Source organism: Eleutherodactylus coqui, chromosome 9 (genome assembly GCF_035609145.1).
Source record: "Eleutherodactylus coqui strain aEleCoq1 chromosome 9, aEleCoq1.hap1, whole genome shotgun sequence".
Lineage (NCBI taxonomy): Eukaryota > Metazoa > Chordata > Amphibia > Anura > Eleutherodactylidae > Eleutherodactylus > Eleutherodactylus coqui.
The window spans coordinates 168,635,325-168,651,976 of NC_089845.1; the positions used below are offsets into that span (position 1 = coordinate 168,635,325).

A 16,652-nucleotide genomic window follows, 5' to 3' on the forward strand; every position below is an offset into this window, starting at 1 on the left:
CTCAGAGAGCGCCCGCGAGTCCCGCTTCCCCCGCCTGCTCAGAGAGCGCCCGCGAGTCCCGCTTCCCCCGCCTGCTCAGAGAGCGCCCGCGAGTCCCGCTTCCCCCGCCTGCTCAGAGAGCGCCCGCGAGTCCCGCTTCCCCCGCCTGCTCAGAGAGCGCCCGCGAGTCCCGCTTCCCCCGCCTGCTCAGAGAGCGCCCGCGAGTCCCGCTTCCCCCGCCTGCTCAGAGAGCGCCCGCGAGTCCCGCTTCCCCCGCCTGCTCAGAGAGCGCCCGCGAGTCCCGCTTCCCCCGCCTGCTCAGAGAGCGCCCGCGAGTCCCGCTTCCCCCGCCTGCTCAGAGAGCGCCCGCGAGTCCCGCTTCCCCCGCCTGCTCAGAGAGCGCCCGCGAGTCCCGCTTCCCCCGCCTGCTCAGAGAGCGCCCGCGAGTCCCGCTTCCCCCGCCTGCTCATAGAGCGCCCGCGAGTCCCGCTTCCCCCGCCTGCTCATAGAGCGCCCGCGAGTCCCGCTTCCCCCGCCTACTCATAGAGAAAGCCTGCGAGTCCCGCTTCCCCCGCCTACTCATAGAGAAAGCCTGTGAGTCCCGCTTCCCCCACCTACTCATAGAGAAAGCCTGCGAGTCCCGCTTCCCCCACCTACTCATAGAGAAAGCCTGCGAGTCCCGCTTCCCCCACCTACTCATAGAGAAATCCTGCGAGTCCCGCTTCCCGCACCTACTCATAGAGAAAGCCTGTGAGTCCCGCTTCCCCCACCTACTCATAGAGAAAGCCTGCGAGTCCTGCTTCCCCCACCTACTCATAGAGAAAGCCTGCGAGTCCTGCTTCCCCCACCTACTCATAGAGAAAGCCTGTGAGTCCCGCCTCCCCCACCTACTCATAGATAAAGCCTGTGAGTCCGCTTCCCCCACCTACTCATAGAGAGCCTGCAGTGGGGTGAATTAGGACTCACAGCTTTGTGTTAGAGGGAATCAGAGCTTGCAGACTATCCATGTTCAGGTGGAGGAAGCAGGACACACAGGCTCTCTCTATGCCGGGGCATTAGGACTCGCAGACTCTCTGTACGAGGCTATGTTTGAGTGGAGGAAGCAGGACTTGTGGGCACTCGTACCCGCGGGCACACTCTAGGAGTGGGTGGGGAAACAGGAATCAGACTCCCAGCCCTTGCAGCAGTAAACCAGCTTTCTGCACGAAAACACAAATCCCTGAAAACTGTGAGCTTTCTTTCATTCCTTATCCGGAGTCGGTTGGAGTAAAATGCTCCATATTAATAAACTCGGCTCGTCTTCTGCCGTCGTTGCGTCAGAAATAGAATGTTTTGCAGTGAGCAGATGTGATTTGCGCTGCAGCTTCTACCAGTTGTGCTGCAAGTTACAATCAGTCTAACGGGTCCTACAACTTTCTGTGACTCTCCACCGCTTCCCCTCAAGGTAGGTGGGCAACAAAACGTGCAACTCTTTTATAGCCAAGGGGTGTAATGCGCCCCTAAGCATCGGTGAAGTCAGCGGCCCCTGCAGCCGTCAGAAGGGACAGATCTGCTTGGGATACAAGACCACCACAAGCAGGAGTTCTCTGTGACATGTTGCGGTTCGAGGACCGTCACCATGATAACAGTTGTACAAGGCAGTAGGGTCTTTGCCTTCTGTCACCTTCCATACTTGCCTCCCAGGTTTTTTCATTAGTTTTTAGTCTAATTACTAGCTGTCTGTCTTTCTGGAGGTTGTGACGTCACATGACTATTGTGCAATCAGGCGTGCAAAGGCGCGTTAAAGGGGCTTCCAAACACAAATATCAGCCAATCACAGACATGAGAATAGTGTGATCATGGGAGGCTGCGAAGACTCCTGTACCGCACCACCGGATTCATCGCTGATCCTCTAAGCAGGTGATGCAGGTCTGTTGTAGCAAGATCCCTTTAAGGCGTCGCTCAGACGAGTGTGTTTATGTGCGCACAAAACCGCGCATCCATTAGAACCATCAGTTTCCATGGTGTGTTCACATGTCCGTGTTTTACAAGCGTGCAAACACGCGCACCTGCAAAAGATAGGTCCATGTTGCATGTAAATATTCCCCACGGGGAGTCCGCTCATCACTGAACACTGCGACAGCTGTGGCAGAGGAACGCAATGGGCTGCCGATAACCCCTGCAGTGATTTTTCAGGGAAGGGCTTTAAATATAAGCCCTTCCCTGAAATCATCCCTAGTTTGTGTAAAAAAAAATAAAAAAAATTTATATAATATATACACACACACACACACACACACCTCTCTGTTGGTGTCGGGGCTCGGTGCGTCTAGCTGCTTGCTCTCCCTGCACTGCTCTGCAGCTCTTTCAGCAGGTGGCGATTTAAAATCCCCGCTGCTGAAAGGACTATGTCTGGCTGAGTGCTCAGCCAATCAATCAGAGGCAGCGTTCAGCTGTCATTCAATGAATGGCTGAGCGCTGCCTGTGATTGGCTGAGCTGATAAAATCACTGTGGGGGGATGCCGGCAGCCCCTATTAAAAGCAATTTGCACAGAGCTTCGTTCACGCGTTTTTCTGCTCATCCGTGCGGCACTGCATTTTGCGCTGCACGGATGCGTGCAAAAGAATCCTCATGTGAACGAGGCCTAAGGCAGTCTTCACACGGACAAGCGTGCTGGTAAACATGATATTCCATGCAGAATAATGAATTTTACGAGAAGAACACATTACAGCACGTGCGATTGTCACCAAAGCTGGATTCAATAGGAAGTATATATATATATATATATATATATAATTATTTTTTTTTTAACCCCCATCTGTATACAAGCGCAATGGAATTTTTTTTCGTGGTCCGATAGAAAAATATGGGCAATATTATGCAGAAAAACAGCACATCCTGTGTTTTTTTCTAGAAACTTCCCCACATAAATACACCTATGGTAAATAATGGGTTGTATTTCCGTGCTTCTCGCAAAACACACAACGAGATTATCAGATGTGTGAATATGGCGTAAGACCAAGCGCTCCCCCGCGGCCGCGCCGCAGCTACACGAGCAACTGTGAAAACAAGCAATGTATATAGAGATGTGAAGAACAAAACTGCCGGTACCATTTCTGCAAGTAGTCCTGCGCCTCTAAGCGAGCGCCGATCTCAAACGTGATTCCAGGGCGAACCGGAGGCTTCTTACTCATCTTAAGAGTCGTCTCTTCTCCCCTCGACCTACGGAAGAACAGAAGTATCGCGTGATCAAAACAAGCGCATGCGGCAGCGCCGGTCAGCTCTACCGCCCCGAGGTGGCCGCACCCCCCCACCCCCCATGTATTCTCACCGAATCATTCACACATTTCATAGAGTTCAACAAGAAAATGCAAATGCAATGTACTCGGTCACGACTGTCCCACAAATGTTCTGTCAGAAGCATCACATGGCCACGCGATTGTGCTCCTGTGGGGGTCCGATCTATGGGGGTCCCAGAGGCCGCTCACTAATCTCCTATGGAGAGGCGGTAGATGTCTGGTGGTATAAACTCTACGATGAAATATTAGTATACAGCAGCAGCTCACACCAATACCAGCAGCGGCCGTCTGGAGGGAGTCCTTCCTTCCAAAGAAGGCCGGCACTGCGGCGCCATCTACAGTTCTCTTTAAATAACAGTGACCCATCTATACACCGACGGGCCGGTGGAGCGTCGCAGGACTTGTATAACTCAACCTGCATGTACTTTGCGCAACTTCCCTTATGTGAGGTTGAGCTGCTGGGACAATCTGTACTTCTTAACCCCTTCATGACCGAGGGTCAAAAATGTGCCAAATCACGTTCCAAGGCTCCAGTATTCCCATTTTTCCGGCGACATATCCCATGAGGGCTTGTTTTTTTGCGGGACGAGTTGCATTTCTCAGTAGCATTTAACGTATTATCTAATGCATCAGGAGGGGGGAGGGGGTGATGACTTTTACGGGGCAGTAAAATGGACTGTCTTTATTCTGTAGGTCAGTAGGATTACAGCGACACCAAGTTTATGTGCTGTAAACAAAATACCCTTAAAAAAAAGGTAGTTCCTAAATACTGCGGTATTGCAATATGCTGCACTTTAACAGGCTTCCTAATACTTGCCTTAGGCACATCCCTAATGGACAAGAGGACCACGGCAGTGTTGGGGGGCTTTCAGAAGCCCCCAGGCTGCCATGACACCTGTACGGCACACAATCTTAGTGCAATGGGGCTGTTCAGGATATTTAAATCATGAACGATTGGGACATTTAAATGCCAATGTGAGAATTGACGGTGGCACTAAGAAGCTTGCAATGACAGTCATCTCTGACCACGGCTGGTGCAGGCAGGTGTTGGCAGTCGACAGCCGCTGTGTATGGAGCAGGGGTCCGCTCCTGAGCCCACTCCATACACAGCATGTGCTGCGGACGGTTATGTACCGATAGAAAGTATATTTGACAAAAGAGACCCTGTAGGTAAAATAAACTTTACATTGAGGAGATCCTTCTAAACTGTCCAGAGCATGCCCCAAGAATGAGCATGCCTCACGTGGCAAGAGGTGGACTTCAGACTCCAACGCAGCTCTCTTCAGCTATGAAGCAGAACTGAAAGTATCCGCAGCCAAGGACAAATGGGAGGTCTTAAACATGGCGGCACAATCATGGTACTGCCCACGACCAGCTAGGTTATTAGAGGATTCTGCGAGGACAATGACCCCGTCAAAAAAAACGTTCATCACCCCGTCCGCTGCTGCCCACGTATCTTCTCATATAAGGCCGTCTGAAACTTGGCTACCGAGGGCACCAACCAAACCCGCGACCACCAATGGAGACAACGGCCCCAAACCCGCTGTAGGGTCACAAACATGGCGATCAGCTCTCAGATTTGCATTAGTAAACATTACTGCTCCATGTCCATCAGGGCCGCTATAAAGTGACCTCATAGCGCTTCTCCGGAAATGTAACCCCTTCGTGACACAGCGCATTTTTCAAAAGCCCTAACTTTATTATTTTCTTGCCCACACGGCCGGCCGGCGGGAGGAGGGGGAGGTTATAGAGTTAATCGTGCAGCATAGATTATAAAGGATCCTTTTCCTCCTGCGGGTTGGTAGGAATCTTCTCAGGGTTTTCGTCCCATAACTTTACTTTTCCCGTGGGCGGAGTACTGGGGGGGGGGCTCGTCCGCTGTGGCCAGCTGTAGTTTTTATTGCTATCGTTTTAGGGTACATTTTTTTATTTTGGGAAGGCAAAGTCAACAAAAAAGCATTTTGGCTTTTCTTTAAAATAGCATTTGCCGTGCAGGATAAAAAGTGGTTGAATTTATCGCATGGGTCGTTACGGATACAAGATTAAACAGGTTTTTCCTTCAACAAATAGAAAAGCGCACAAAAAGGTGGGTTTTTTTTATATTTAATTTTTTACGCCCCGGTGGGTGACTTGGACCTCTGATACTATGATCACTTAGATAATACGCTGCAGTACTTCTGTACTGCAATGTATTAGTACTGCTCATAGCGAGCACAAGCCATGGCAGACGGATTATCTGGTATTCATTTGCCATGGCGACTTATTGGCCCTCAGCGATTATATGGTGGATAGCCGATAACGTCGCTTCCTGTATGAACAGTTTGCATGGAGCGATTACCATTGATCATGTGAGGGGTTAACTGCAGCGATCAGGATTCTCATTGATCCCTGGTGTTTGTCAGTCTGAGGCCGTGACTGAAGCTGGTGGTCAGAGGCAGCCGACTCCCGCTGCAGATGGCACAGTCTCAGCTTCTGAGCCCGTGCTATCCATAGAATGTAAGTTTACGTCCATTCAAAGGAACCACATCCCAGCCACAACGTACATTTACATGAAGGAGCTAATGCCACTGTTTGTGTAGCAGCGTGCGTGTAGAGCTCTTCATTCTGATTATTACTGGGACCACAGAATCCAAGAATGGGGTGGAGTTGGAAGGCACATCCAGGGTCATCGGGTCCAACCCCCTGCTCAGTGCAGGATCACTAAATCAGCCCAGACAGATGTCTGTCCAGCCTCTGAAGACTTCCATTGAAGGAGAACTCCCCACCTCCAGTGGCAACCTGTTCCACTCATTGATCTCCCTCACTGTCTAATATCTAATCTGTGTCTCCTTCCTTTCAGCTTTGTCTCTAATGTCTTTTTAAAATCGGAGTGCACAAAACTGGACACTGTATTCCAGATGAGGTCTGACTAAGGAAGAGTACAGGGGGATAATTACTTCATGTAATCAGCTGATGTTCCATCTACTTTCTAAGAGAAAACAGATACAAAATAGGAATTTAAAAGTTCTTCCTTCTCAACATCATTCTTAACCAATCCACCATTTTGATCTTGTAAGCATCCAGTAGCATCTTTGAATTTTCTTTTGCTTTTGACCGCCAAAATCCTTTTTTATTGCTTTTGGCCTCTGTTACAAGCCTCAATTCATTATCAGCTTCAGCTTTTCTGACATTTGCCCTACAGTTTCTGCAGACCCCATTATAGTCCTCTTTAGATATTTCCCCCTCTTTCCATTTGATAAACATATTTTTCTTCCTCTAACATGTGTACAAGTTCTGTGTTCATCCATCCGGGTCTCTTTAAATGCTTCTCATTCTTCCTTCTTTTAGGGATTGGTAACGATTGTGCTTTGAGAATCTCATTTCACAATATTTCCCAACCTTCTTGGACATTTCTGCCCTTAAGAACATCCAGCCATTGGATTCTTCCTACCCTCTTTCTGAGTTCATTAAAATCTGCCTTTCTGAAATCCACCCTTGAGGTCTGAGTCTTCTCAGGTCTTCCTCCTCTTGTTATCCAACATCCAAGTATATCATGATCACTGCCTCCTAAGGTCCTGGCCACACTTACTTCCTCAACCATTCCCTCCCTGTTGGTAAGAATTAGGGTCAAGATAGCAGATCCCCTTGTTTTCTCTTCTACCTTCTGGAAGATAAAGTTGTCACCAAGAGCGGATAAGAATCTGTTGGATCCATTACTTTTACCTGAGAGATTCCCAACAAATGTCTGGATTGGTAAAATCTCCCATGATCACTATGTTGGGCTTCTTTGAGAGCTTGGCCATCTGATGTAGAAAGAGTTCCTCCATATCTTCTGCTTGGTCCAGGCGGCCTTTAGTAAATGCCTACAATGGTGTCCTTTCTGTTGTTCTCTCCTTGTATTCTTCCCCAAACAGTTTCTACAGAACTCCCAGCTCTGAAGCTTGAATCTCTGTGGAGATGAATGTTCTCCTAACATACAACACAACACCTCCTCCCCTTGTATTAGGTCTGTTCCTTATAAATACATTGTATCCTTCAAGCCTTGTATCCAATCATGTGTATCATCCCACCAAGTTTCCGGGATGCCGATGACATCATATTTCTCTTCCTGAGTTCGGAGCTCCAATTCCCCCATGTGGAGATGTCGGGGATTAAACCCGGAGCGTCATATATGTACAGCATGCGCTCTGCCACTGAGCTACATCCTTAATAATTAGTAGAGGGCTCTACATTCCTTCCGGGAGAAACACTTTGAGGCAAAGTATCACCTATATTGTTTTTACTAATTAAAACCAGATAGCGACAAATCTTCCATTTTTCTAATCTGTTTTAATTTTCTGATTCTAGATTTTATATTCTATTGCCTGCACAGGACTACAGGTGGGCGGCCATCTTGCCTGTACAGGACTACGGGTGGGCGGCCATCTTGCCTGCACAGGACTACGGGTGGGCGGCCATCTTGCCTGCACAGGACTACGGGTGGGCGGCCATCTTGCCTGTACAGGACTACGGGTGGGCAGCCACCCTATTATTAGGTTTAGTGATTAGAGTGCAGGGAGGGGCAGGGGGTGAGCTGTGACATCAGCTTTTGTGAATGGTGGCTCTTTTGTTATCTGCAGTATTTTAGGAGTTTAACATATATTACACACACATTCAAAATTAATTACCAAAATTTACCAGTAAATCAGTTTGACATAAAAAGTGATTTCTACAGGTGGTGATTATCTGATGACACTTTCCTTTAAAGAGCACCAACACGTTCACCTGGGAGCGCTCCTGCTCCATTGATCGTTTAAGGCTCCTCCCAGCAAGAAGCTGAAGATGGTCCCATATATGGCGTTGTATTCAGCTAATAGACGAAAACGGATGATGCAGCTGAAGACGCTCTGAAGTGAACGTGTTGGTGGTCTATAAATATGCTCAAAACTATGCGGCTTCTTTTCTTGATATGCGCCATCTTTATAAGAGCATTGTCTCAGTTTTTTTTATACAAAGCTCCAAACCCCCTGTATAGACTAAACAGATTAGGTTTTTGCTGCCTACAGCCACCACTAGGGGGTGCTCAAGAGCTTACTGCTTTGTGCTTATAAACCTCCTCAACTAGCAGGTTGTGGCTCAAATCTGGACTAGAAATGCCAGCTGTCCCTCCCTTAACCTGTCCCGCACTCCCGCCCTCCATCCCTCTCTTCCCCGGCGCCCCGCCCCCTCCATCCCTCTCTTCCCCGGCGCCCCGCCCCCTCCATCCCTCTCTTCCCCCGGCGCCCCGCCCCCTCTATCCCTCTCTTCCCCCGGCGCCCCGCCCCCTCCATCCCTCTCTTTTCCCCCGGCGCCCCGCCCCCTCCATCCCTCTCTTTTCCCCCGGCGCCCCGCCCCCTCCATCTCTCTTTTCCCCCGGCGCCCCGCCCCCTCCATCTCTCTTTTCCCCCGGCGCCCCCTCCCTCCCTTTCCCCGTCCCGCGCCCCCTCCCTCCCTTTCCTTGTCCCGCGCCCCCTCCCTCCCTTTCCCTGTCCCGCGCCCCCTCCCTCCCTTTCCCCGTCCCGCGCCCCCTCCCTCCCTTTCCCCGTCCCGCGCCCCCTCCCTCCCTTTCCCCGTCTTGTACCCGCGCTCCCTCCCTTTCCCCGTCTTGCACCCGCGCTCCCTCCCTTTCCCCGTCCCGCGCTCCCTCCCTTTCCCCGTCCCGCGCTCCCTCCCTTTCCCCGTCCCGCGCTCCCTCCCTTTCCCCGTCCCGCGCTCCCTCCCTTTCCCCGTCCCGCGCTCCCTCCCTTTCCCCGTCCCGCGCTCCCTCCCTTTCCCCGTCCCGCGCTCCCTCCCTTTCCCCGTCTTCCACCCGCGCTCCCTCCCTTTCCCCGTCTTGCACCAGCGCTCCCTCCCTCCCTTTGCCCGTCTTGCACCCGCGCTCCCTCCCTTTCCCTGTCCCGCGCTCCCTCCCTTTCCCCGTCCTGCACCCGCGCTCCCTCCCTCCCTTTCCCCGTCCCGCGCTCCCTCCCTTTCCCCGTCTTGCACCCGCGCTCCCTCCCTCCCTTTCCCCGTCCCGCGCTCCATCCCTCCCTTTCCCCGTCCCGCGCTCCCTCCCTTTCCCCGTCCCGCACTCCATCCCTCCCTTTCCCCGTCCCGCGCTCCATCCCTCCCTTTCCCCGTCCCGCGCTCCATCCCTCCCTTTCCCCGTCCCGCGCTCCATCCCTCCCTTTCCCCGTCCCGCGCTCCATCCCTCCCTTTCCCCGTCCCGCGCTCCATCCCTCCCTTTCCCCGTCCCGCGCTCCATCCCTCCCTTTCCCCGTCCCGCGCTCCATCCCTCCCTTTCCCCGTCCCGCGCTCCCTCCCTTTCCCCGTCCCGCGCTCCCTCCCTTTCCCCGTCTTGCACCCGCGCTCCCTCCCTCCCTTTCCCCGTCCCGCGCTCCCTCCCTTTCCCCGTCCCGCGCTCCCTCCCTTTCCCCGTCTTGCACCCGCGCTCCCTCCCATCCTTTCCCCGTCCCGCGCTCCCTCCCATCCTTTCCCCGTCCCGCGCTCCCTCCCATCCTTTCCCCGTCCCGCGCTCCCTCCCATCCTTTCCCCGTCCCGCGCTCCCTCCCATTCTTTCCCCGTCCCGCGCTCCCTCCCATCCTTTCCCCGTCCCGCGCTCCCTCCCATCCTTTCCCCGTCCCGCGCTCCCTCCCATCCTTTCCCCGTCCCGCGCTCCCTCCCATCCTTTCCCCGTGCCGCGCTCCCTCCCATCCTTTCCCCGTCCCGCGCTCCCTCCCATCCTTTCCCCGTCCCGCGCTCCCTCCCATCCTTTCCCCGTCCCGCGCTCCCTCCCATCCTTTCCCCGTCCCGCGCTCCCTCCCATTCTTTCCCCGTCCCGCGCTCCCTCCCATCCTTTCCCCGTCCCGCGCTCCCTCCCATCCTTTCCCCGTCCCGCGCGCCCTCCCATCCTTTCCCCGTGCCGCGCTCCCTCCCTCCCTTTCCCCGTGCCGCGCTCCCTCCCTCCCTTTCCCCGTCCCGCGCTCCCTCCCTCCCTTTCCCCGTCCCGCGCTCCCTCCCTCCCTTTCCCCGTCCCGCGCTCCCTCCCTCCCTTTCCCCGTCCCGCGCTCCCTCCCTCCCTTTCCCCGTCCCGCGCTCCCTCCCTCCCTTTCCCCGTCCCGCGCTCCCTCCCTCCCTTTCCCCGTCCCGCGCTCCCTCCCTCCCTTTCCCCGTCCCGCGCTCCCTCCCTTTCCCCGTCCCGCGCTCCCTCCCCCCGTCTTGCACCCGCGCTCCCTCCCTCCCTTTCCCCGTCCCGCGCTCCCTCCCTTTCCCCGTCCCGCGCTCCCTCCCTTTCCCCGTCCCTCCCTTTCCGCGCTCCCTCCCTCCCTTTCCCCGTCCCGCACCCGCGCTCCCTCCCTCCCCCCGTCCCGCGCCCCCTCCCTCCCTTTCCCCGTCCCGCGCCCCCTCCCTCCCTTTCCCCGTCCCGCACCCCCTCCCTCCCTTTCCCCGTCCCGCGCCCCCTCCCTCCCTTTCCCCGTCCCGCGCCCCCTCCATCCCTTTCCCCGTCCCGCGCTCCATCCCTTTCCCCGTCCCGCGCTCCATCCCTTTCCCCATCTTGCACCCACGCTCCCTCCCTCCCTTTCCCCATCTTGAACCCACGCTCCCTCCCTCCCTTTCCCCGTCTTGAACCCACGCTCCCTCCCTCCCTTTCCCCGTCTTGCACCCGCGCTCCCTCCCTTTCCCCGTCTTGCACCCGCGCTCCCTCCCTCCCTTTCCCTGTCCCGAGCTCCATCCCTTTCCCCATCTTGCACCCACGCTCCCTCCCATCCTTTCCCCGTCCCGCGCTCCCTCCCATCCTTACCCCGTCCCGCGCTCCCTCCCATCCTTACCCCGTCCCGCGCTCCCTCCCATCCTTACCCCGTCCCGCGCTCCCTCCCATCCTTACCCCGTCCCGCGCTCCCTCCCATCCTTACCCCGTCCCGCGCTCCCTCCCTTTCCCCATCCCGCGCGCCCTCCCTTTCCCCATCCCGCGCGCCCTCCCTTTCCCCATCCCGCGCGCCCTCCCTTTCCCCATCCCGCACCCGCGCTCCCTCCCTCTCTTTCCCCGTCCCGCACCCGCGCTCCCTCCCTCCCTTTCCCCGTCCCGCACCCGCGCTCCCTCCCTCCCTTTCCCCGTCCCGCACCCGCGCTCCCTCCCTCCCTTTCCCCGTCCCGCACCCGCGCTCCCTCCCTCCCTTTCCCCGTCCCGCGCTCCCTCCCTCCCTTTCCCCGTCCCGCGCTCCCACCCTCCCTTTCCCCGTCCCGCGCTCCCACCCTCCCTTTCCCCGTCCCGCGCTCCCTCCCTCCCTTTCCCCGTCCCGCGCTCCCTCCCTCCCTTTCCCCGTCCCGCGCTCCCTCCCTCCCTTTCCCCGTCCCGCGCTCCCTCCCTCCCTTTCCCCGTCCCGCGCTCCCTCCCTCCCTTTCCCCGTCCCGCGCTCCATCCCTCCCTTTCCCCGTCCCGCGCTGCATCCCTTTCCCCGTCCCGCGCTCCATCCCTTTCCCCGTCCCGCGCTCCCTCCCTTTCCCCGTCTTGCACCCGCGCTCCCTCCCTTTCCCCGTCTTGCACCCGCGCTCCCTCCCTTTCCCCGTCCCGCGCTCCCTCCCTTTCCCCGTCTTGCACCCGCGCTCCCTCCCTTTCCCCGTCCCGCGCTCCCTCCCTTTCCCCGTCTTGCACCCGCGCTCCCTCCCTCCCTTTCCCCGTCCCGCGCTCCCTCCCTCCCTTTCCCCGTCCCGCGCTCCCTCCCTCCCTTTCCCCGTCCCGCGCTCCCTCCCTCCCTTTCCCCGTCCCGCGCTCCCTCCCTCCCTTTCCCCGTCCCGCGCTCCCTCCCATCCTTTCCCCGTCCCGCGCTCCCTCCCATCCTTTCCCCGTCCCGCGCTCCCTCCCATCCTTTCCCCGTCCCGCGCTCCCTCCCATCCTTTCCCCGTCCCGCGCTCCCTCCCATCCTTTCCCCGTCCCGCGCTCCCTCCCATCCTTTCCCCGTCCCGCGCTCCCTCCCTCCCTTTCCCCGTCCCGCGCTCCCTCCCTCCCTTTCCCCGTCCCGCGCTCCCTCCCTCCCTTTCCCCGTCCCGCGCTCCCTCCCTCCCTTTCCCCGTCCCGCGCTCCCTCCCTCCCTTTCCCCGTCCCGCGCTCCCTCCCTCCCTTTCCCCGTCCCGCGCTCCCTCCCTCCCTTTCCCCGTCCCTCGCTCCCTCCCTCCCTTTACCCGTCCCGCGCTCCCTCCCTCCCTTTCCCCGTCCCGCGCTCCCTCCCTCCCTTTCCCCGTCCCGCGCTCCCTCCCTCCCTTTCCCCGTCCCGCGCTCCCTCCCTCCCTTTCCCCGTCCCGCGCTCCCTCCCTCCCTTTCCCCGTCCCGCGCTCCCTCCCTCCCTTTCCCCGTCCCGCGCTCCCTCCCTTTCCCCGTCCCGCGCTCCCTCCCTTTCCCCGTCCCGCACCCGCGCTCCCTCCCTCCCTTTCCCCGTCCCGCGCTCCCTCCCTTTCCCCGTCCCTCCCTTTCCGCGCTCCCTCCCTTTCCCCGTCCCTCCCTTTCCGCGCTCCCTCCCCTTTCCCCGTCCCGCACCCGCGCTCCCTCCCTCCCCCCGTCCCGCGCTCCCTCCCTTTCCCCGTCCCGCGCCCCCTCCCTCCCTTTCCCCGTCCCGCGCCCCCTCCCTCCCTTTCCCCGTCCCGCGCCCCCTCCATCCCTTTCCCCGTCCCGTCCCGCGCTCCATCCCTTTCCCCGTCCCGCGCTCCATCCCTTTCCCCGTCCCGCGCTCCATCCCTTTCCCCGTCCCGCGCTCCATCCCTTTCCCCGTCCCGCGCTCCATCCCTTTCCCCGTCCCGCGCTCCATCCCTTTCCCCGTCCCGCGCTCCATCCCTTTCCCCGTCCCGCGCTCCATCCCTTTCCCCATCTTGCACCCACGCTCCCTCCCTCCCTTTCCCCGTCTTGAACCCACGCTCCCTCCCTCCCTTTCCCCGTCTTGCACCCGCGCTCCCTCCCTTTCCCCGTCTTGCACCCGCGCTCCCTCCCTCCCTTTCCCCGTCCTGAGCTCCATCCCTATCCCCATCTTGCACCCACGCTCCCTCCCTCCCTTTCCCCGTCTTGCACCCGCGCTCCCTCCCTTTCCCCGTCCCGCGCTCCCTCCCTCCCTCTCCCCGTCCCGCGCTCCCACCCTCCCTCTCCCCGTCCCGCGCTCCCACCCTCCCTCTCCCCGTCCCGCGCTCCCACCCTCCCTCTCCCCGTCCCGCGCTCCCACCCTCCCTCTCCCCGTCCCGCGCTCCCACCCTCCCTCTCCCCGTCCCGCGCTCCCACCCTCCCTCTCCCCGTCCCGCGCTCCCACCCTCCCTCTCCCCGTCCCGCGCTCCATCCCTATCCCCATCTTGCACCCACGCTCCCTCCCTCCCTTTCCCCGTCTTGCACCCGCGCTCCCTCGCTCTCCCCGTCCCGCGCTCCCACCCTCCCTCTCCCCGTCCCGCGCTCCCACCCTCCCTCTCCCCGTCCCGCGCTCCCTCCCTCCCTCTCCCCGTCCCGCGCTCCCACCCTCCCTCTCCCCGTCCCGCGCTCCCACCCTCCCTCTCCCCGTCCCGCGCTCCCACCCTCCCTTTCCCCGTCCCGCGCTCCCACCCTCCCTTTCCCCGTCCCGCGCTCCCACCCTCCCTTTCCCCGTCCCGCGCTCCCACCCTCCCTTTCCCCGTCCCGCGCTCCCTCCCTCCCTTTCCCCGTCCCGCGCTCCCTCCCTCCCTTTCCCCGTCCCGCGCTCCCTCCCTCCCTTTCCCCGTCCCGCGCTCCCTCCCTCCCTTTCCCCGTCCCGCGCTCCCTCCCTCCCTTTCCCCGTCCCGCGCTCCCTCCCTCCCTTTCCCCGTCCCGCGCTCCTTCCCTTTCCCCGTCCCGCGCTCCCTCCCTCTCCCCGTCCCGCGCTCCTTCCCTTTCCCCGTCCCGCGCTCCCTCCCTCTCCCCGTCCCGCGCTCCTTCCCTTTCCCCGTCCCGCGCTCCCTCCCTCTCCCCGTCCCGCGCTCCTTCCCTTTCCCCGTCCCGCGCTCCCTCCCTCTCCCCGTCCCGCGCTCCCTCCCTCTCCCCGTCCCGCGCTCCCTCCCTCTCCCCATCTTGCTCCCGCGCTCCCTCCCTCTCCCCGTCTTGCACCCGCGCTCCCTCCCCCTCCCCGTCTTGCTCCCTCCCCCTCCCCGTCTTGCTCCCTCCCCCTCCCCGTCTTGCACCCGCGCTCCCTCTCCCCGTCTTGCGCCCGCACTCCCTCCCTCTCCCCGACCCGCGCTCCCTCCCTCTCCCCGTCTTGCACCCGCGCTCCCTCCCTCTCCCCGTCTTGCACCCGCGCTCCCTCCCTCTCCCCGACCCGCGCTCCCTCCCTCTCCCCGTCTTGCACCCGCGCTCCCTCCCTCTCCCCGTCTTGCACCCGCGCTCCCTCCCTCTCCCCGACCCGCGCTCCCTCCCTCTCCCCGTCTTGCACCCGCGCTCCCTCCCTCTCCCCGACCCGCGCTCCCTCCCTCTCCCCGACCCGCGCTCCCTCCCTCTCCCCGTCTTGAACCCGCGCTCCCTCCCTCTCCCCGTCTTGCACCCGCGCTCCCTCCCTCTCCCCGACCCGCGCTCCCTCCCTCTCCCCGACCCGCGCTCCCTCCCTCTCCCCGTCTTGCACCCGCGCTCCCTCCCTCTCCCCGACCCGCGCTCCCTCCCTCTCCCCGACCCGCGCTCCCTCCCTCTCCCCGACCCGCGCTCCCTCCCTCTCCCCGTCTTGCACCCGCGCGCCCTCCCTCTCCCCGTCTTGCACCCGCGCGCCCTCCCTCTCCCCGTCTTGCACCCGCGCGCCCTCCCTCTCCCCGTCTTGCACCCGCGCGCCCTCCCTCTCCCCGTCTTGCACCCGCGCGCCCTCCCTCTCCCCGTCTTGCACCCGCGCGCCCTCCCTCTCCCCGTCTTGCACCCGCGCGCCCTCCCTCTCCCCGACCCGCGCGCCCTCCCTCTCCCCGACCCGCGCTCCCTCCCTCTCCCCGTCTTGCACCCGCGCTCCCTCCCTCTCCCCGACCCGCGCTCCCTCCCTCTCCCCGACCCGCGCTCCCTCCCTCTCCCCGACCCGCGCTCCCTCCCTCTCCCCGACCCGCGCTCCCTCCCTCTCCCCGTCTTGCACCCGCGCTCCCTCCCTCTCCCCGACCCGCGCTCCCTCCCTCTCCCCGACCCGCGCTCCCTCCCTCTCCCCGACCCGCGCTCCCTCCCTCTCCCCGACCCGCGCTCCCTCCCTCTCCCCGACCCGCGCTCCCTCCCTCTCCCCGACCCGCGCTCCCTCCCTCTCCCCGACCCGCGCTCCCTCCCTCTCCCCGTCTTGAACCCGCGCGCCCTCCCTCTCCCCGTCTTGCACCCGCGCGCCCTCCCTCTCCCCGTCTTGCACCCGCGCGCCCTCCCTCTCCCCGTCTTGCACCCGCGCGCCCTCCCTCTCCCCGTCTTGCACCCGCGTGCCCTCCATTCTACGCTCTGCCACACGCACTCTCTCTCCACCATACTGCGCTCTCTGTCATACGTCTGCGCTCTTCTTCTCATTCGGTCTCTTCTGTCACACATCGCCTCTCTCTTTGCCCCCCTCCATATTACTGGCCGGTATCTCGCTCCTCCGTCCCGGGTGGCCCCGTTCTCTCACCCCGGCTGTCTCTCTCCGCTCGGCCCGCACAGGACGCCGAGTCTCCTCTCGGATGTCGCGGCGTCTCAGTCTCCGGGGAGCCTCATCCTTCCAGTAACGGCTTCTCCGAGGACTCCCTCCCGCAGCTCCCAGAGAGCCCTCTGAGCGCCCGCCAGCCAATCACAGCGCACGACGTCAGAGGGCTGACCAGTACAACTTCCGGGTCAGCGCGTCAAAGGGAGACGCGTACGCCGCCGTCTCCAAGGTGAGAGACACGTGATTTCCGGCGTGCCTGAACTCTCCGTCGTTCAGGTCGGCAGCTTGGTCATGTGATCGGGGTAGTTTAGAGGGCGGGGCTAAGAAAGAATACATTACAATGTATAGAAATGTATCAGATAAGGAGCCGCAACATTGTATCATTAAACAACCCGCTGGGGCGCGTGCAGTGCTTCCCACAATGCAACACTGAACACTTGGCCTTTGTGGTCCTGACCGTCGTGCACTCACGGGTAAAAATACCGTGCAAAACCGGAGACCCCTGGCGCGGCCCCTCCGTCACACGTTACCTGCCGCCCCCTCCTCGGCGAGCACCGTCCTCTCTATCCCCCTCCCAACATATGTCCTCCTTCTCTAACCTCCATTCCTCTCCCCCTCTGTCTCCCTCCCTTTCTCTCTCCACCTCCCTCCCTCATTTTCTCTCACCCTTTCTCCCCTCTACCCCCCCTCTCTTTCTCCCTCTTTCGCTTTTCTCTACCTTTATCCCCTCTCTCTCTCTCTCTCTCTCTCTCTCTCTCTGCCTCTCTCCATTTCTATCTCTCTCCTTTTCTCTTTCTCTGCCTCCCCCTCTCTTTC

The 16,652-nt window shown here is 60.3% G+C and overlaps 1 protein-coding gene across 3 annotated transcripts in view; it reads right to left on the reverse strand.

Moving 5' to 3' along the window:
- Positions 1-15,967, reverse strand: part of PHF20L1 (PHD finger protein 20 like 1) — a 110,219-nt gene extending 94,252 nt beyond the window's left edge. For 2 of the 3 annotated variants that reach the window (XM_066578776.1, XM_066578775.1), the window contains exons 1-2: positions 15,822-15,967; positions 3,071-3,181 (exon numbers count right to left, since the gene is read on the reverse strand). In XM_066578776.1, the coding sequence (XP_066434873.1) occupies positions 3,071-3,153 (83 nt within the window). In that variant the 5' untranslated portion in view covers positions 3,154-3,181; positions 15,822-15,967. Of the gene's footprint in view, positions 1-3,070; positions 3,182-15,821 lie in introns of those variants that run through there. The other variant, XM_066578777.1, reaches the window with a different exon arrangement.
- Between the last annotated feature and the right edge of the window lie 685 nt (positions 15,968-16,652).